Below are 20,534 nucleotides of genomic sequence, written 5' to 3' on the forward strand. Positions count from 1 at the left end.
TGGAGCCAGTAGAATAGAAATACTGAGCAAAGTATTGATTTTAAAATGAACTCTGAACTAAAGTGAAATATGAACTAAGGAGAAACTGTTCTCTGAACATGTGCATGGAAACCCTCCAGCTCCTGTTGGTTTTCACAAGTGAATACCGCAGTGGCAGTCGCTATTTACAATAAAAAGAAGCTTGGGTACACATTGGGGAACATTGTGAAGTGACCACAGACGTGCCGTGCGAGCACTGGTGTAACCTTTCTCTTCCAGTAACAGTAAAAGAGATCCTCCCCCTTCTCAGCTCTCCCGTACCTAATGCTGTGTAGGTGTTGGTGGGGAAGCTGACATGAGCTGTATCTGGGCTCAGGGTCTGCAGGAGGCTGTTTTGGGAAGCATCTTGCTAACCGCTAGAGCACAACTGCATCCATTTCTCCTCTGGCCACATGTCTTTGCCATGAGGAGGCTACTATAGATGTTAATGTATGTTGTGGGCCTAGGGAAACAGTAATCAAATGGCAAAATTTGACATGAGTTACATCACTGTCCAAAGTCCATTCTTGTTCTGTGTTTCAGGAACAGTTACATTCCTTCCAGTGCCTTCTGAAGGAAGCCATCGCAACATATGCTGAGGACTACTTTATGCTATCACCTCAGGGCTCCAGCTGGGATAAGGAACATGCTGCACATGGTTCTGGCTACAGCAGAAGTTACTCGTTAAGAAATGGTCTTTGATTTAAGATTTTGCACTTTGGAGAAGTAAACCCAGGAAAGTAGGGTAAATTTGTAACTGGTCTTACATGTGACAGAAATTGTTGTCTTTTCTGACTGTTGCTGTTATTTGTATGATACCAAAAGTGCAGATACAGCAGCCACTTTCCACTAGATCCGTCTTTTTTAAGAAGCTACAAGCTAGTGAAAATTTTAATGCACAGCCACACATTTTTCATTTTCATTTCGTAGCAGTCACAAAACACGATTTTTCCCCTTAATAAGAGTCGCTGCTCCCAAAAAAACAAAACGGAGTATTGCACAAGCCATGCTACACAACCTTGACAGTTAACACTATACATACATTAATTTCCCTCTGAGGATTTCCATACACAAAACAAAGAAAAAGTGACTTATGCAATTAATTGATATTTTTTCTATTTGCCACACAGGAATGGTGCCTTAATGAAGTGACGTATGATGCTCTCTTAAGAAGTCTGCAGGAAATTATAAATCTAATTTATAAACCTAAATCTCTGGTTAGACACCCATCCTTCTTCCTCCACATTTTTAATTTCAGTTTTAAGATTGTGGCAATGGAATATTTAAAAAAAACTTCTATATGTCCATCTCAGCTTTACATACAAGGAGACAACTTTCAAAACATCATCTAACACTTTCTCCATTAACTGAAGAGTCAAAAGTAAACTGGGACCAACACGTGTCTTGTTTTCTAAGAGTGACACCTAGAGTTTCATCTGGAAATTTAAAAAGGTTTTCTTTACTTGTCCAGGTTTAGAAGGCAATAGGCATTTGTCCAAGTACATTACTTTGAATTTATAGTTCTATATACCTAAAAGTAATTTTTTAATAAGTTTTTGTGCAGATATCATACAAAATTGTTGTTAAGCGGCCCACATATTTAATCTGTCATTTACTGGAACAATTCTCTATAAAACAAAGGCCTTTATTTTGCAGGCCTCATATTTAAGTATTCATAGATGAGCATCAAATTGTTCTGAAAGTGTGATTTGCATTCCTGCATGAAAGCGTGCACTCTGCCCAGAGGCAGTGGTGCTCTCATTTTATAGACAAGGCAACTAAGTGCACACTGCAAAGTGTCCTAAGCTATGCAGAAAATGAGGGTGAGAACTCCATGCCATGAGGCTTGTTGCCATAAGATGATAACCTGATTTTTCCATCACATGGAGGGAGGAATCAGGGCTGACTTTTGCTTCAGCCTGATGCCAAAAGGTTCTCCTTTGGGAAGACTCCTGCCCTCATGCAAACTAACACAACAGCACAGCATGGAGGCTGCCTCTATCTCTCCTTAGCCCACCTCTGTGGGGTACTGCCCTAATCACTGAGGAAGAGGGTGATGCTTGTGGGTTGATACATAATTAGATAAACTGTTTAAGCTCAACTGAAACTTGTAAAAATCAGCTGTCTGACCCATTTAGACCAGATGTGTCCAATCTACGGCCTATGGGCCACATGTGGCCTGGCTCAGCACATCCTGTGTCCGCCCCCTGCACAGAGAGGGCACAGTGCAATGCTAACTCAAAATGTGGCAAATAATGTTATGCATTTTGATGCACTGGCTAAACACAGTGATCAGCAGAAAATATGCAGCCCTGCTTTCCATTCTGCTACAGGAATTTGAGAAATGGTGTCAAGATTGACAAAAAAATCATCAGTTATTTGGTATATTTGCAACTCCATTTTCAATCGACATAAGTACATTATTGTGAATTTTCAAATGGAATGTACTGAGTTGAAATCAGAAAGTCAACTCAAAAATCCAGTTATGTCTCTTTACCAGATTTTAAAAGCCCTATCTTACCCCTCACTTCACATTACTGATTATTCGTGTCACTGCTTTTTGGCAGTACATACATTTGTGAAGAATTATTTTCAAGAATGAAGCACAGAAAAAGTAAAATTTCATCAAAAATCTCTGACTAACACCTTGAGAACTCACAGACAATTGCAACTGCTGCCATCGAACCTGTCTGATGCATTAGTTTCACAATAGCAAGGTTAAATATCCCACAAGTTTTATGGTTATGTTACTCCCTCTTTTTTAATGCTTTAATTAGAAGTCTAAAAAATAAAAGAAGTTTTGTTAGTTATAGACGTAAGCTATATCATATATTTTGTATGTGGCCCAAGACAATCACTCAATCACTCAATCACTCAATGCGGTCCAGGCAAGCTGAAAGATTGGACACCCACAATTTAGACTCCAAATGTTTCTATGTTTCTTCTGTGTCACCTCTGTATGCCTTCAAAAAACAAAGCAGTAAAGCTCACTTTCAGAAATCATCATAAACCACTTCAAAACTTAAAAAAAAGCTATTATTTTGTTCTAGAAACTCCTTTTTAACACCAGTGCTGAGCACAGAGCTTATGTCCATCTTCCCTTCCAATCACAGTGGAAAATACAGATAATGCACTTGCAAATCTAAAATGCAAAGTTAAGGCTGCATTTTAGCCTGTGAATATCCTAGCTGTTACCATCCCTGAATGACAAAGAAATAATAATTTTAAAAATCTGCAAGATTCAAGTAAGTTGTAGGTGTTTCCTCAGAGCCAGAAATGATTTTGTTCACTGTTTGAGATAAAATGCAGTAGTCTGATAAGTTACTGCAACAAAACCTGGTGTGTTGTATTCTGCAACTCCTTCTAGTAATAAAAAAACAAATTGTGGAATAATATAATATAATGTGACATAACATACTACTAATTATAAAGCAGAAGATTAGATCCTATTCTGATTGCTAAATACACAGGCATTCAGGTGGAGCTGGTATTCCTCTGGAGCACTTGAGAAAGTTCTCTGTAGACCTACATGGGGGATGGGAGGGGCAGAAGGCAGCATTCCTGGCCTCATCTGCATGTTCTATGTAATCTCACTTATGTTCTGGATCAACAAGTACTTGTCATGTCATGCTAAAATGAGAAAATAATCAGTGAGCAGAAACAAGCTCGTATGAGCAAGTATTTACATAAAAATCATAATAAAGCATCTCCAGAGTTTATCCTAAAACGCTGACAGGTCAGCTACTCTGGTTGACATGCAATGCCTGAAGTCAGCACAAGGTCACCTAGAGGCCTATGTGAAAGACATGTGCCATGTAACATGGCACTGACAGGTGAGTTCTAAGCACCAAAGTTCTCATTTTCATTGCTGTCCCAGCACCTTAAATCAGTCAGCGGTATTTCCCAAGAGCATCCACTTTAACAGAAAAATGTTCTGTATTTCAACATGTAATGAATACATTTGCTTGAAGTTAATTGCTAGAACACAAAGCTAGGAAGCCAATGTTATCACAGTTCATTGCTTGTGCTGAAGGGCTCGTGTCTTCACTGCACGGCTCTTAATGTGAAACATAAGTGCAAAGTAATTGCTTCATGTTCTCATTGAAGATCAGCACCTGAACCTGTCTGAGATCGTTTGTTATAATAAAAAAACTGCTTTTAAAACTTTTGTATTGCCATCAGAAGTCATTCCTGCTGAGATTCACTGGCAGTTTCCCAAACAAAGGTGTACTGTTTCTTTCTTAAATGATCTATAATATGTTAATGAGTTAAACTTTGCACACTGCAATTTAGAATTGCCACAAGCGACCAGCAAATACATAGCATGTTGCAAAGCTGTGGAAGGACCTGGAAGAGAAAGCCAGCCATCCTGCAAGACCCCAGGGTATAAGAAAGGCAAAGTCAGATATGGTTGTGTGAGCAGGGAGGGGTGAGGTGGGGTTGTAAGGAGCTGCTGGAGCATGGGGTAGTATGGAGCTCTGGCTCCTAAAGAAACAATTCACTCATGGATTCATTCGTGCTTTCTGCCAGGATGCTGGTCAGTGACTCACAAGCGATGCTGCAGAATCTCACCTTTATGGAAGTTCAATCATACAGATGAGGAATTCTTTCTTACCTGGATAATTTCTTCTAAGTCTTTAAAAATGTGGGAAAACTAGAACTCCATTTTCATCTTCTGCTATGCGAAAGATCTTTTGGAAACAGCTACCAATCAATTGAATAATGATGTCCCACAAATCTCATTCAAACTGTTTTCAAACCCAGTAAATGGCAATCAACTAATCACGTTTTCTGCACTGTGTGATCTCAAGTAGAGTGTGTGACATGAGAAGGTCATGCATGAGTCATAGACCAAAGTTTTGCCATTACTTGGAGTATGTTTATTAGGTATCAATTATTACTTTAAGTTAATAATAAAGATAAGCAGCATATACTTATTTTTTCTTCTTTAGATGTAGAATAGTTGTGCATAGTTACATATCTATAAAATATGTTTATATATATATTATAGGGGGGAGGTTCTGAAGTGCTCCATGTTACTTTAAATCGTGATCACACAGCGGTGACACAAGGCATGGCTAGATCCTTGTGGTAGTAGACTATGAGATGGGCTCGTGCAGTGCGTCTGGGGGCTGCCTGTGAGGCAACAAGCTGGTGGGCAGGACACAAAGCACATCATACTGTAACTTTTCAAGGGGCTGCTCTCGTACTGAGGGTAGGCATAGCTGCCAAGACAACTGTGAAAGATCTTGAAAGTTCCTCTTTCTGCTCTTTTTTTACAAGAGCTGTTCTCCAGTGTTGCAGTGTTGCTGCCAGGCAAGTTGCACGTCCAGCGCACAGTTGTTTGTCAGGCCTTTGGGTAAGGATCTGTTCTTAATATAGAGGTGACGTATTTGCAGTCACCTCCTTGTTCCTCATACTATGGTTTGGATGTAGGCCTGAATCCAGGGAAGGAGAATATCGAGCTCATTGATGGCCTTGTATACTCCCTTCTCCCCAAGCTGTCAAGAAGATAAAGGCATTAGAAGTGAAACCACCCACACCACCAAAGCAAGAGCTCTTACCTTAAGAAATACTCTTACCTTAAGAAATGTTTTCTTTATATTTTTGACAGCAGAAGTTAACCTTGTGGATGGAGCACATGGAAGCTGAAGGGATGAGAAGAAACCAAAAAAGCTTGTTGCAACAAGAATGCTAATGGAAATAAAAAAGCAGTGAGGAAGAGACAAACCCACAATGTGGCACCATTGGACTATGTGTAAAACATGTGAAATCAGCACCTCCTGCTATTACAGAAGTGTTGTTTTACTTGTTTGCTTTCTGGAAAATTGAGATCGCACTACAGAAACTGTAATATAGGTACCACCAAGTGTTTAATCAATGGATATACAGATGGCATATATATATGAGATATATATATCTCCAGGACCTTGGCTAATATAATTTATATTGGAGAAATAAGAGAAAGTCACTCACCCTGTCCTGGGCTCACAAGATGAACTCCTGATGGAGCAGATCTCCAGAGAGATCCTTCCTCACTGGCAGTCAGCTCTTAAATGGGTCTAGGAGAGGTGGAGCCAGGCTCCACCCCTTCCTGCAGCACAGGTGATTTGCCTTCACCTGTGCTCCCATGGCTGACTCATTGCTCGCCTCAGGTGATCAATCAAAGGTTCAGGCCGTGATTCAGCGGCCCCATACACTAAGTCTTCATATTGCACATTTCCTATTTATCTCAGAGGTCTTTATATCAGTGCCAACTACAGCTTTCATATGGTGCAACCTAGCTGTACGGCTCAGGTCCTTTAACTAGAATTTTCAGCCTGGCAGCACAGCTGCCAAGGGATCCCCAAACTGGCACCCATGGCCCAGGGTGCCCGACAGCTGTGCCACCATCAGCTGCTCACTGTGCCTGATCTGCATGCTCACAGGTGTGCATCACAACTCTTAATTGTGTTTTTTTTGTTGCTTTTTCTGTAGCACTCTGGATAAACTTTCTAAGCAACACCTTCAGCCCTGCTACCTGATTCCCCAACTCTTTATGCAGGAAAAATCCTACTGTGGAAAAAATGGACTGGTATTTTCCAGTTTACAAGCAAAGCCAACATTTTGGAAAAGAGGCAAAAGTCCTGAATTCATTTAAAAAGAGGTGACCATACATCTTTACACTTCAAAGAGAATTTTTAAAAAGGAGCACATATTTTCTTTTCAAGTTACTTTCTCTGTATGTTAAAATCACCTTGTAAACTGAAAATGTGAATAGAAGTAACTTGCATTTTTAAGCCTTTAATAATCTTCTAACTAGGGCAGTTCTTCATGATGTGGGTTTTTTGGGGTTTTTTTGTTTGTTTGTTTTTGTTTTTGTTTGGTATGCTTTTTTTTTTAAAGGTCAGTTTGCATGATGCAGATTTCCACACAAGTATTTCAGAGCAAGTGAACAAGCAAGCTTGCTCATTTCAAGCTACGCTGCAATCTCTACTAAAGACCAACAAGCTCTATTTGCAATGATAGAGCAATATTAAAAATCCTACAGTCAATGTATTGCCTTTCTGCACTCAAATACAAGAAAAAACTTCTTCAACCTCCTATTGATGTAGAAATATCCCCAGAAGCAGCAGCCGTTCTCATGTTGTTGCCATCTCAATAGGACAAATGAGCAAGTAAATAGGCTTTTGCTGAGGACAGTGGTGCTGCAGATGGATGTTCCCAGTATCCAAGAAAAAATGTACAGTTATTTAACAGTGCAGTTATACTCTAAGTGAAAGGGCATGATTTCCCTGCAGAAAAGGGACTTAGAGATTTTGGTACCTGTGCAAAAAAAAAAGTGAACTTGGGCTCTTACATTATTGGAAAATATTAATATTTGGGGGGGAGGGAAGGAGGGAGGAGGAGGAGGAAGTAAGAAAAATAAAAAAGAGTAGCAAGGTTAAAATCATGGCAATAATGTAGTACAAAGTCTTTGGAATCAAATTTTGTTAGGATTTTTACATAGTAGGCTTGCCACTCTACTTGGCTGAATTAGAGACAGAGTTCACAAAGGAATATAGGGTGGGTATGTACATAAAGGTGTCACTGTTTCCCTCACTTGTATAAAGAACTTGACCCATGAAAGATGATGCATTTCTTATGCAAGTATGTTGCCATGGTGGAAATCCCTTCTGACAAACATCTTACAATTCAACTATACAATGAACATTAAAGAATTCATCCCTAAATTTATGAGGGAATACAGTGGAAAAATCACAATCTGTGTATTAGAAGAAGATTCATTACTTTCATTCTGATCACAATTTCTGCTATTCTTTCAAATGTTTTTTTTTTTCTATTGTTGACTTTGAATTAATAAAAATTCTTTTTAAAGTGCTACCATTTCCAGTAATGAGGTGTCTCCTAGAAAATCATGACAAGTCATCATTTTCTGAACAGTTATTGTTTTTCTTCTATAAGAGGAAGTCTTTTCTTTCCTATATATAGATATGTATATATATATATATTTAAGATTGGAAAATATAAATTGTTTTGTTTATATTTGTGTTGGATAGAATACTGGTAGTAATTGTGAAAAGAATTCAGTATCTTTGAGTAATGCATTTTGTCTCCATAGAGCACAGAAACAGAAGAAACTAAATAGCTAACTAAGTTATTTAGTTAGCTCCAGTCACTGATGGCATGTCATAATAACTGACGTGCTGAATTGAGTCAAAGCATACAGTCTAAACTCCTCTATGTGTGCTGACACTTGTATGAGATGTAATTTTCAGACAATTTTCTAGATAAGAATGAAATTTCATTCAATTATGTTGTATTGTTGTATTGTTCTAATACCTGGAATTTTGACAGACACAGATAATTATAACAAAATTCTGTGAATAATGATTGCAATTATGTAGCATGGCTTAAACACTGAACCTGAGAGCTGGGGAAGTTTTCTCCCATTGAGATCTGCACGTTTTTACATTATACAAATATTTTTGTTGTGTTCTGATGTACAGCACTGCAAGGCGATGTCTGAAGTTGTTTATTTTTGAACTGCAAATATCTGTGTGCATATAGAACCACATGCGACCACATGTTTCAGATTAGACAAAGCTATAATTCAATAACATTTTGTTGACTTTTCATTCTACCTTCACTTTTTAAAAGTAGCATAGATATTTACCTGACTGTTCATGATTGTATTAAAGCCTAACTCACATTTCACTTTTTGTGACACTGTTACTTTCAAGGACTAAAGGTTTTGGAGGGAAAAAAAATGGCTGTGGATGATAAAGATTTAAGGCATACCCTGTTCCTATTCACCTACCCTTTAAAGAGGAGCCAGGAGGTAAGGCCTAACAGGACATTCTGCAGCCTAGCATGTATGTGACAAGAAGGGGAAGAAAACCAGCCTACAAGTGATGGGGTCATTTTAGTATCACAGAATCACAGAATCACAGAATTGTAGGGGTTGGAAGGGACCTCTAGAGATCATCGAGTCCAACCCCCCTGCCAAAGCAGGTTCCCTACACCAGGTCGCACAGGTAGGCGTCCAGGCGAGACTTGAATATCTCCAGAGAAGAAGACTCCACAACCTCCCTGGGCAGCCTGTTCCAGTGCTCCGTCACCCTCACCGTGAAGAAGTTCTTACGCACATTCGTGCGAAACTTCCTATGCTGCAGCTTATGTCCGTTTCCCCTCGTCCTGTCTCCACGTACCACTGAAAAGAGACTGGCCTCACCGCTATGGCCGCCACACCTCAGATATTTATAAACCTGGATCAGGTCCCCTCTCAGTCTTCTCAAGGCTAAACAGACCCAGTTCACTTAGCCTTTCTTCATAGGGGAGATGCTCCAGGCCCTTCACCATCTTTGTGGCCCTCCGCTGGACTCCTTCCAAGAGATCCCTGTCTTTTTTGTACTGGGGAGCCCAGAACTGGACACAGTACTCCAGATGAGGCCTTACCGGGGCAGAGTAGAGGGGGAGGATCACCTCCCTCGACCTGCTGGACACGCTCTTCTTAATGCACCCCAGAATGCCATTGGCCTTTTTGGCCACGAGGGCACACTGCTGGCTCATGGCCAACCTGTCGTCCACCAGGACGCCCAGGTCCCTCTCTGCAGAGCTCCTCTCCAGCAGCTCATCCCCCAGCCTGTATTGGTGCATGCAATTATTCCTCCCTAGGTGTAAGACCCTGCACTTGCTTTTGTTGAACCTCATCCGGTTTCTCACTGCCCAGCTCTCCAGCCTGTCCAGGTCTCGCTGAATGGCAGCACAGCCTTCAGGCGTGTCAGCCAGTCCTCCCACCCTTTCACCCTATCACCCTTTAATCTATGTGCATATTTGCACTGGCAAAAATGTGTACTAACTACGGTCCTGGTGTCAAGTGCAAGGTGGGATAATGACATGGTATTGGTAGGACAACTCAATTCACTCTTGGGATATGTTGCCAGTGGGCGGCAGCTTCAACTGTGGGCATAGCCAATACATGAAAACTGCTCCTTTGTGGTTTATCCCATGTCACAGAACCATAGAATCATAGAATCATTTATGTTAAAAAAAGCCTTTAGAATCAAGTCCAGTGATCCACTTAACACTATAAGTCCACCACTAAACCATGTAGCTAAGAACCATGCCCACGCATCGTTTAAACATGTCCAAGGATGGCAACTCCACCATATCCCTCGGTGATCCCTTGCAGTCCTAACTACCTTTCAATGAGGAAATTCTTCCTGATAACAGCCTATATCTCTCCTATTGCAACATGAGGATGCTGCCTAACATTCTATAACTTGTTACCTGAGAAAAGAGACCGGTACATTCTTTCCTGCTTTCTCCTTTAAGGTAGCTACAGAGAGTGATGCCATCTCTCCTCAGCCTCCTTGTCTCCAGACTAAGCAGCTCCAATTCCCTCTGCCACTTCTCATATTTTTGTGTTCTAATCCCTTCACCAGCTTCACTGCTCTTCTCTAGATATACTCAAGCAATTCAATGTCCTTCTTGTAGGGACTCAAATTTGAGGTGCAGTGTCACCAGTGCCTCATACAAGGGAGCAATCACTCCCCTAGCCCTGCTGGCCACAATATTTCTGATGCAGGCCAGGCTGCCTTTGGCCTTCTTAGTCACCTGGGCACACTACTGGCTCATGTTTGGCTGACTGTTGATCAGCATTCCCATGTCCCTTCTGCTTGGTAACTTTACAGGTGCTCTTTCCCAAGTCTATATCGCTGCATGCCAGTGCTTGCTTACGAGTCACCATCGGCTCTTCCCAGATTCAGTGTGGTGCAGTAGAGATAATATGTGAGTAAGAGTACCCATGGCATCTCCACCACTCTACAGACACACTCTGGAAGGAAATGAGTGGTGTGAAACTTCCCCAGGCTCAGGGGGAAGCCCTTGGGAAGCTGAGTTCTCTGCAGCATAGGGCACACCATAATTCTGAATCACACTCTTTAACTGTCAAAAAAAGTATGATCTAGACCTTTCCTAGCCTCTCAGCTGGACAGAGGCAGTTTAGCTCTCAGTAATATACTCACACAGGCATTCATGTTCTCTTGCAGGACCCGGAAGGCACTAATAACGTACAGCTTTTCACTTTCTATTCCAAGATGACTGAAAACATTTTTCATGTAGAATGAGAGGAGCTGATCTCGAACATTACAATTTGTCTGAAAACAAAGCAGGTAAGGAGTTGACAAATGAAAATCTCACAAGTCAAATTTTCTCTGAAATGTTACGTTTGTAAAAATGCATGTGGTTAGAAAGCATGTAACCAATAGAATTATTTCAAAGACTTCAGTATCCCATTAGATTGCATCCTTTTTTTTCAAACATCTCAGTATACCCCTGAAGTTTCTGAAGATAGGTCATGAGGATATTGCACTGACACAGCAAGGAGTATCAGTAAGATAAGCCATGAACAGAAGAGACAGCAACAAGTCTATTTAATGCATAAGGAATAAACAGAAGATCAATAGGGGAGTTAAGCCAGATAATCTTAGCCACACTGTAGGGGTGATTGTGGGTGTTATTGTCTGATTCCTCCACACCAGTGTCCCATGCCATACAAGATGCTTTAAAGGAATCCCTCCCAGCCCCAGCTGCTTCTCCAGAAGAGACCACCTTATGTAATACCTTACTTATCTATGGGATATCTTGGACACCCAAAGGTATTTCAAATGGCTGTATGCCTATTTTTAAGAAACCAAACCAAGTATTGGGTGCAAAATTAAGCCATTGAAATGCAGGTGTCCATGTAGAATGAGAGGAGCTGATCTCGAACATTACTTGGGCAAGTAAGGATCCTTCAATCCCGGATCCACTCACTGAGATCCCCAGAAGTTCAAAGGCTAGTAGGTCTCTACTAACTGACTCCACTGAGTCAGTCTGCCCTACTGACTAAATCTCTGCATAAAAGATGCTAAAACCACTCACACATCTGTAGTCACCTATGAACAGACCCCATAAATTCAGAGTCTCACTTCCATGCCAAATCATATTTGGGGAATTGAATCTCCCTCTTCTAGGGCGCCTGCAGAGGTCTAAGCCCAAAGCAGCTGTTGGCTGGCCAGTCTTCAAAATCCCTGGACTATCTGCAGTATGCATAGCCTCACAGAAGGTGGCTCAACTGTCAGAATGGTGGATTTGGCGTCAGCCCTCATGAGAATGAGATGGTAGCTGAAAAGCATTACTGAGGAGGATCACACGTGTAAAGTATTCAAGGGAGGAGCAAGGGCTACCACAAACATGTTCCTTCACAATGCAGTAGACACTGCCACCCCAATGCTCCAAAGGAGAGCTCCACTGCAACCAGGTAGTAGCAAATGCCTCTATCCAGGCTTTCCACAACCACCTCTTTCTCCTCATACCACAATCACTTCTTTCCTCAAGTCCAATAGGAAAATCGGTTTTTGTGGTGCAGATGTAACACTTCCTCTAAGCAGAGAATTCCATTAGAGTTATGGCTCTAGTAAACATTGCCTACTTGACAATTAAACACAACTAACTTTTGTGTCAGCTGTCATTCCTTCCTATCTCTGCAGACCAAAGGAAAATCAAAACAAAAAGTGTGGAAAAACAGTAATATAAATCTTACCATAAACAGCATTTTTGTTGTCTTTTTTAGAAGTCTTGTATTCTTGATGAGATCCTTCTGTAAAATACAATGTGTTAGTATTAATTAATCTAAGAAAAGGAAGGGAGAAAGAGCTTTTAGTCTAATTCGTACAAAACTCTGTACAGTAGTGTTTCCTACCAAGGTGTATTCTAGTCACAGTAGTAATAATAATCTTATTCAGATGTAGGATGATGTCCTTGTAAATCTGTGTTCCAATTCCAGCCTGTCTGCCGATGAACTTGTTCCATGACCTTGGCAAACTCATCCCACCTCTCCATACATCCTCTTTTTTTCCCCATCTTTACGAAAGGAGTAGAAGCATTATCCTTTCTCTCAAGAACATAGAGATACGTTCAGCTTACTGAAGCATCCAGGTGATGAATAGCAAAGCTGTCAAAGAAGCATCCATAAATAGAATAATCTTCATCTAATGGGATCAACTTACAGGAACAGATGATTTTAAACTAGTTGCCTTGGTATATAGGTTCTCTGTCACTTGGGAGAGTAGTCCTTTCCGGCAGGTACGCTTTCCTGTAGGTGACTTTTTGCCTTCTACAGTGAAAAGACAAAGTAGAACTAACAAATACCCAGATCTGAAAATAGAATACGCTTTCATCTTCACTTCCAAATCTTCGTGCTCTATAGTCACAGCAGCGTATGTGATACAGCAAGACTGGTTAGATGACAGAGGTTAACCTAATTTTGTTAACCCTCAACACAGCTTCTGCACTGAGATGCTCATGTAGATAACCTAATGCTCATGTGCTGGCTCATTAGTATTGTTGCTGTGCTTTTTTATACATGTTGCTCCACTTTCAACAAGTTTTACCACAATCATCTGTGACGTTTTCTAAACGATATCTCCATATTTACTGGCAGCAGGGTCAAGGTTTCCAAGAAAGTAGAACTTCCCTCTCAGAGAAGTCTTTCTTTTAAGTGGTGGTCATTTGAAGGAAAAGTATTTGAGCTGGTTAGTTCGGTTTCGTAACAAATTATACCAAACGTGAATTTTCTAAAATTATTTTTCCACAAAACCTTATGGCAGCAATTTTCTAACACGTAGTGGCCCGGAGACAGAAAAATTTTTGCTAATTTACACTAAAACATTTTTGAAAACCCATTATGTATAAGAAGTTAGATCTTTTAATTCTTCACTGTCCAGTCCATTGTGAAGTGTTTTTTCAGGTATCCAGCAGATAGTATCAAAGGATTTTGCTGCTTATTTTAATGGCTCTAATGAATCTTTCGCTGGGGCAAGATTTGAACCTGTAGTAGCAGCAGGTTGTGCAACACGAAAAGCAGGGCTCCAGTCGGAGCTCTCCTCATGCATCAGGGCATGTCTGGCTACCAAGCTTCCTTAAGAGCACACCAAGTACCAAAGGTCAGGAAATGGCAGGAGAGGTCCCAACCTACCCACCAGGAAGGTTGTAAAATTAAAACTGTAGAGTCTGATGCTTGCTTTTCTACACTCATGCCCAGACAGAGATTGGGCAATCTGTATCTCTGGCCTGCTTTTGTTGCTGGGAGCAACAGAGCTGTCCATCCCAGTTGGATGACTGGGATAAATTCATCTCAGGTACCACTCCATTCAAACAAGGAACATCACACCAAGGATGGACTTAGAAATCCTGAAGTGATACCATCAGTGTGAGGCTATAAAGTAATGAACTGGTGAAGTCAGCCATCAAGACCCCAATGACCTGTATGACCCCCATTTCTATGTATAATAGAAATAGGAGAAAGCAGCTTTTGGTCCAGCATACCAACTCTTCCACCTACAGTGACAGCAGGTTTGGGAGAAAGGATGAGATAAGCTAGATAGTAAATTGACCCCAGCATTGATCCCACTGTCTATTTATGGAATCAAATATGCCTGCATTCTCAGTCAAGATGGACTCACATTCAGCTCCAGGGATCTCACTTGTAACATCTCCTGGAAAGGAGTTTTACTACATGACCAATCCACATATTCCAGTAGCTTCACTCTATGCTCCTGGGGCTCAGGACCAAAGAATTGACAAGAGGAGGAGAGTTAAGACCTTTGGTTACGTGGAGATGATGGAGACCTGAGGCCCTGTATGCCCTTCAGTGTTCGTTTGATCTCCGGTCTGTGTTTAAGCTCTCTAAATGCTGTCAGATTTGTTTGATGAGATACACTAAAGACCATCATTCAAGGCATGTGGACAGCAGATTAAACACTTTCTTTTAGTTTGCTCCCAGAGAAGGATCTCAGGCAATACCAGTAGCAGAGTCAGAATGCATAACTGTCTTACTTTCCCCAAGTTGTGGTACTCTCTGGTCAATAGATTTACTCTAGATGGAATAAATGTGTCATGTAGCCAGACTGTAATGGCTTTTCACAAGAAAATCAATAGTTTTAAACATCTCTGAAAACTCCTGTTGTTGCTGGAAAACCCTTGAACCCACAAGTTTCATTTTGTCTGTTCTGCAAGCTCCTACCACTGTGCTATAGTAGTTACACTGATGCATTAGGCTTTAGAAAGCTTCCTTGGTGACTCAGCACACGTCTTGCTGAATCCGGCTGGCTTTTCCGTAGAGTTGTGTAAATGGATGCAGGTGGATGTAAATGTATGGTCTCCATATTAAAAAATAATATAGGATGTAGGGTTTCCTTATCTTTCCTATCATAGGAGGATGGTGCTTACTATCAGATCCTGTAAAGTCAGTTAACATTTTGTTACCTGTTCAGAACAAAGATTTTTTTTTTTTTTTTTTTGGTGGAGTGCCTCATTTAGTGCTCTGTACACTGCAGTTTAGTACCACTTTGGCACTCAGTTGTAGTAATGTTATAAATAATATAGAACACAAAAGAACTGATATTATTCAGTATTTTAAAGTTGTATGAAGTAGAGGAAGAAAGACTTTCAGACACGGATCTTTTAGAAATGAACATCGAAAAGTGCTGCAAAGCTTTGTGTGCGTGGTAGAACTGATACATCCTGAGCTATCCTGAAGACAGCAGCAAAACACACCACAAATCATGCTGACTTCCAGACGTGAGTTGAGAATCATAGGAATATAAGGAAATCACCTCAGTGCAAATGTGTTCTCACAGTACAGACAAATCTAGACGCATATCATCGCGAATACTTAAGGAACAGTACAATACTGATAGAACATGAAACTTACTTTCATTCATTACTTTAATACAAATTCTGTAAAGTGTGAATGAAAGAGAAAGAGAACCACTAAGAATAAGAAAAAACTAACAGGATGACCAACATATTAGAGAAGAAAATCTTGCCAAATTTGCCCTGGCTAGGGACTTAGTTTCAAAGAGGGCTGTGTGTAATTTACAAGTGCAAAAATCCACGTCAACGCAGGCTCAGTGCACAGGAACATCACCATGGAGAGAATTTTTTCTTCACTATCTTGTTGTGAATCATGGAACTGACTCGATCTATATGAGTTAACTAGACATTATTAATATTAAATTCTCTTGGTCTGTATAAAGCAAATGGATACATCTACCACTGCTACGAAGTTCTTAGTCAATTTAAGGTAACAAACATACTATTATTTTGCAGCTTAGTTGGTTTTTTTATCTGCATCCATAAAATACCCCATCTAATTTCTTACTTCTGAATCTTCTAATCTTTCACATTTTCTGTTGATTTTATTTCCTGTTAGTGTAACTAGAACTAGAACTAAATTAGCTCTATGCTTCCTATAGACAATTTTTTTCAGTTAATTTTAGTCTCCTGAAAAATAGTATTCTACATGAAGAACAGCAGTATTTATGCACCAAAATATGTTTGGATGAGTAATGATGAAGTTTATTGAGATTTTCCCAAAACGGATGGTTTTGATACCTATCAAAAAATAAAATAAAATAAAATAAAATAAAATAAAATAAAAATCCTAATACCTCCATAGACAGAAGTTTGGGAAGGAGCATCTCTTAGCATCCAAAGAAGATTCTGCAGTTTTTGGAACATGGTTGTAATGAATATAGTCATATAGATAGACACAAAATACCCATCGGCACTTGAGAACTGCTCCTTTTAACCTTCTTCACTGTCTGAAGTAATAAGAGACTTTGGAGCTGGTACAGATTTTTGACAATTACTAAACATTTATGTGCCGACTTTTCAGACATGAGGGCCTAGACTATCCGTGCAAACTCAGCACATGGGCACCCAGTGATTCACTAACACATCTTCAACAGTCAGCAGAGCAGCTCTTGCTTAAATATTGTATGCGCACTGCTATGGTTTGGGGAAAAAAAAAAAAGAAAGAAAAAAAAGAAAAGAAAAGAAATCCACCTTGAAACTGGGATAGTCTAAGAAAGGTTGCAAACATTTGATGCCTAACATGGGATGTCAGTCTGGTGCCTTTCCCACCCCTATGACTACAATTGTTCCCATGATGCACTCACAGTGTATGGTGCCTGCATGGATGCTCCTCAACTACCTTTGTTGAATATGTTCAAGAAGCATAGAATGTCTCTGGATGGCCAGGCCCTCTGGATCCATCTACTCCAACCTCTGCCCAGCACAGGGTGCCCAGAGCCATGTTCAGTCAGCTTTGAAAGATTTCCAGGGAGGAGATTCCAAAACCTCTCTAGGCAGCTTATGCAAGTGCTCTGTCACCCACACAGCACAGAAGTGCTGCTTGGTGTTCAGAGGCAATCTCCTGTGTTGCATAATATACCCATTCCCTCTCTCCATTCTCTTTCACTCTCCTTTCAGATATTTCTGTACACTGATAAGATCCCCCTTGAGCCTTCTCTTCTCCAAACTGAACAGTCTCAGCTCTCTCAGACTGCCCTTGATGCTCCAGGTTCTTAATCATCTTTGCGTCCATGCACCAGCAAGACCATGTGTCCAGACAGAACTTATTCACTCTATGCCTTAGATGAATCTAATAAAAATTTTAAGATATTAAGTAAAACAGAAATCATAGTCAAACCTAGGTGAAAAAGAAAAACCAAGCAAAAAAAAAAAAAAAAGAGAGAGAGAAAAAGAAAAAAAAAAATAGAAACCCCAAACCCAATTACATTTCCTCCAGGCATTTGCATCTCTTTGCTCAGTATGAGTAACATCTCATGAAGAAGTCTCAAATGTGAATTGCTATAAAACATACTGATAATGTCCTCTCATCTTCAGGAAAAGACACAGACAGTCTTGTATGATGGGTCTCTCTAGGCTACTGGTCTGGTTCTGTATTTCAGTTTGGTGGCAGCCAGCAGTCTGCCAAGCAATTCTTATTTCAGCCACGTTTAGCATGCTCAGTCTCCCCAGAGACAGTGCACAGAGGGTCCAGTTTGAAATCACCAAGGTACTAAAACTGATCTTTTCTCTCTACACACAGAAAATAAACAGGAGTTTAAGATTTCATAGCAGTAGTGAACCATTGCACCCATTGGTTAGGTACCTTGGAAGAATGCTCAGCACTACCTGAGTATCTCAGGATGCTGTTCAGTATCTGCAACTGTGCAACTAAAAATCACTTCATGGCTAGGTAAAGATTTGCATTTGACATAAAACCTTTATGTAGATAGCCTTTACTAGTCATGCTTTTGTAGTCTGATGGAGATATTGCTATTTGAGAGAATATTGAATATGAGGAAACGTTCAGGTGCATTCACATTGTTCCCATCAACCAGTTAAGTGATCTCACTTAATGACAGATATTCAGTCTCTAACCCCATTATAAAATGTTAGTCTAATGCCATCAAACTCTTATTAGGAAATTTCTGTACAGAAGTATTGTTCCTTGGTTTACAGACATGGTGGGCAGTAACAGACATCTCAGCTTCCCCACACTGGGAGATGTCTATTCCAAAGTCTTTGCTTGCTCTTGCACATATTCAGATGTCTGTGACTTGCTTTCTCTTGCAATGCCATTGCAGCCTTATTAAAAAGTAGTCCTAAACTTGTAAAAGAAAAACCAAATCACATGGAAACCTGAGCATGGTTTTGGGAGAGGAGAATGCCTACATCTGCTAGGCTGGTGGAAATGGGTTGGTTTGTATAGTACCAAATTCACATTGAAAATCTCTCTCATTCTACCTTTATAACTCTTTCTTCAGTTTTCTCTCCTTGTTGTTGCTTGTTTGTTCTTTACTCTTCCTGCTTTGTGTAATTTTTTTTTTTTAACTTGTAAAATTTAGCTTTTAAAGTGGCTCCCCTCTGTTCTCTCTCCCAGTCCATCCCTGATCACCTTGGCAATGCCTATAGATTGTGCTCAGAGGGCTCTCAGAGCCCATGTCAGCTGGGAGCTGGACTAGAAGACTGTGGAGATTGTGGAAAAAAAGAAGGTTGTTGAAGGTGTGAACCCCAGCTACTGTTGGTCCTACTGCCATGGTACTACTGCAAATTTCCCCAACAGTAACACCAGAAAACAACAGCAAAGGAAGCAACAGCACTGTGGGTAACAAAATTATGTTCTAAAGTTTTTTCCATTTGAGGTAGCATCCTCCCTCTGGTGAACTTAAACCTAATGGTAATAGAAGTGATTCCTTCCACTACATTTCCCTTGGGAACCATCTTGGGAGTTCCGTGACCTAAAGTCAGAGATTGTTGCCTTGGCACTCTTCCTCTAGCTTTCATCCAACAGCCCTCAGTGTCCTCAGATTTCTCCAATTCCCACTGTATATCTGCTTTCTATGTGAAATATCGCTTTGAATGAATCTCATCAGTAGGGTCCTTTCTTGAGGGAAATATATTTTTTATATATGACTACATCTGGTGATTTTTTTTTCCAGCAAAAGATATAGGGGCTGAATAATGAATTACTCACACTGGATTTATTTACCAAGGCACATAAAATCTTGCAAGCATAGGTCACATAGATAAGCACAGAGAAGGACCTGGGGGTGGAGTAAAATCTAAATTTCTTGTTGGCAATATTTAAATGAAAGAAAGTTTATTGTAGAAATTCTATAAGTTACAGAAAAAATTATCACAAAATATGAATATCACACAGACAGATGTGCCAAATGTCAAAACATGCATTAAGATTTTGACTTACAATATACTATTACGACAAGTATAACAAAATATAAATCAGTAGCTATTGATTATGACAGTAACTAGATCTAGAAAATCAGGAGACAATGAATTTCACATTTCCTGAACATTTGAAGTAATTTTAGAAATAAAGTAAAACACGGATTATATCTAACTTTGCGTAACTCTCTTCTCTGAACTTTTCTGTTTATTTACTATTAACTTGGTCTGAAGCCCAATATTTTAAATTGCAAAAGGGGTGATTAATTCATTTAAGAAATCAGAAATACTCCAATTTTTATTGTTTGTAGGTTTAGTAAAGCTTTTAGGGAATCCTTATGCACAAAATGACAACTACAGACCTGAGCCCTAAATTTAAAAACCCCATATATTCCATAAACTTTGTACCTGTAACAGAAGTTTGAAGAATCTCAAGTGTTTGTAGGACTGAATTTGAAACCAGTTCTAAAATTTTTGAACTTTCATATGAAAATAATTTCTTTTTTAAAAAATAAAGATCCACCTTTTACTGCAAACCATCATTGAAGACAGATTGGCTTTTTTTTTTCCATTTTTGAAGAGCTACTTCTTCAAAATACTACTTGACTTTTCAGTTTTTTAATTTCCAGGAGAAAATCAACACTTAAGTAGAAAAGCAGCAAAAACATTCATTTCTTCACAAAACCCATCTTCTACCAGTGGAAAATGAAGTAAAATATTTCAATGGAAAAAAAAAAAACAAAAAACTTCCATTATTAATCAAACCTTTAAAAAAGGAAAGAGAAAAGAATTAAAGAGTAATCCTCTGTCATCGTTTTTCTTTTTGTACTCCGATCATGCAAGACCTTGAAAGTATCCCAGGTCTGAAGTATTTGACCAAAATCTGAGTTCTACTGAGGTTTGTTCTTACTATTCTGTCACTTCTGAAAGCAAACATTTAATTTATTGCAGCA

At 39.8% G+C, this 20,534-nt stretch overlaps 1 protein-coding gene across 1 annotated transcript; it reads right to left on the minus strand.

Annotated features, from left to right (window-relative positions):
- Positions 1-4,947: 4,947 nt before the first annotated feature.
- Positions 4,948-13,298, minus strand: IL26 (interleukin 26). The gene is made up of 5 exons (XM_010707928.3): positions 13,053-13,298; positions 12,587-12,643; positions 11,028-11,159; positions 5,601-5,666; positions 4,948-5,519 (listed from the first exon to the last, which is right to left on the minus strand). Exons 1-5 carry the CDS (start codon positions 13,221-13,223, stop codon positions 5,433-5,435), a joined length of 513 nt encoding a protein of 170 aa, XP_010706230.1. The 5' UTR covers positions 13,224-13,298; the 3' UTR covers positions 4,948-5,432.
- Positions 13,299-20,534: the final 7,236 nt, after the last annotated feature.

This window comes from Meleagris gallopavo, chromosome 1 (genome assembly GCF_905368555.1).
Source record: "Meleagris gallopavo chromosome 1, MGAL_WU_HG_1.1, whole genome shotgun sequence".
In the NCBI taxonomy this organism is placed as follows: Eukaryota; Metazoa; Chordata; class Aves; order Galliformes; family Phasianidae; genus Meleagris; species Meleagris gallopavo.

Excerpts from the sequence above, each read along its gene's own strand:
- IL26 (XM_010707928.3), bottom strand. The coding sequence starts at position 13,223 with ATGAAAGCGTATTCTATTTTCAGATCTGGGTATTTGTTAGTTCTACTT. Across the intron at positions 12,644-13,052 it reads GTTTAAAATCATCTGTTCCT|AAGGATCTCATCAAGAATAC; the intron begins GTAAGTTGATCC and ends TGTATTTTACAG. Across the intron at positions 11,160-12,586 it reads CAACAAAAATGCTGTTTATG|ACAAATTGTAATGTTCGAGA; the intron begins GTAAGATTTATA and ends CTTTGTTTTCAG.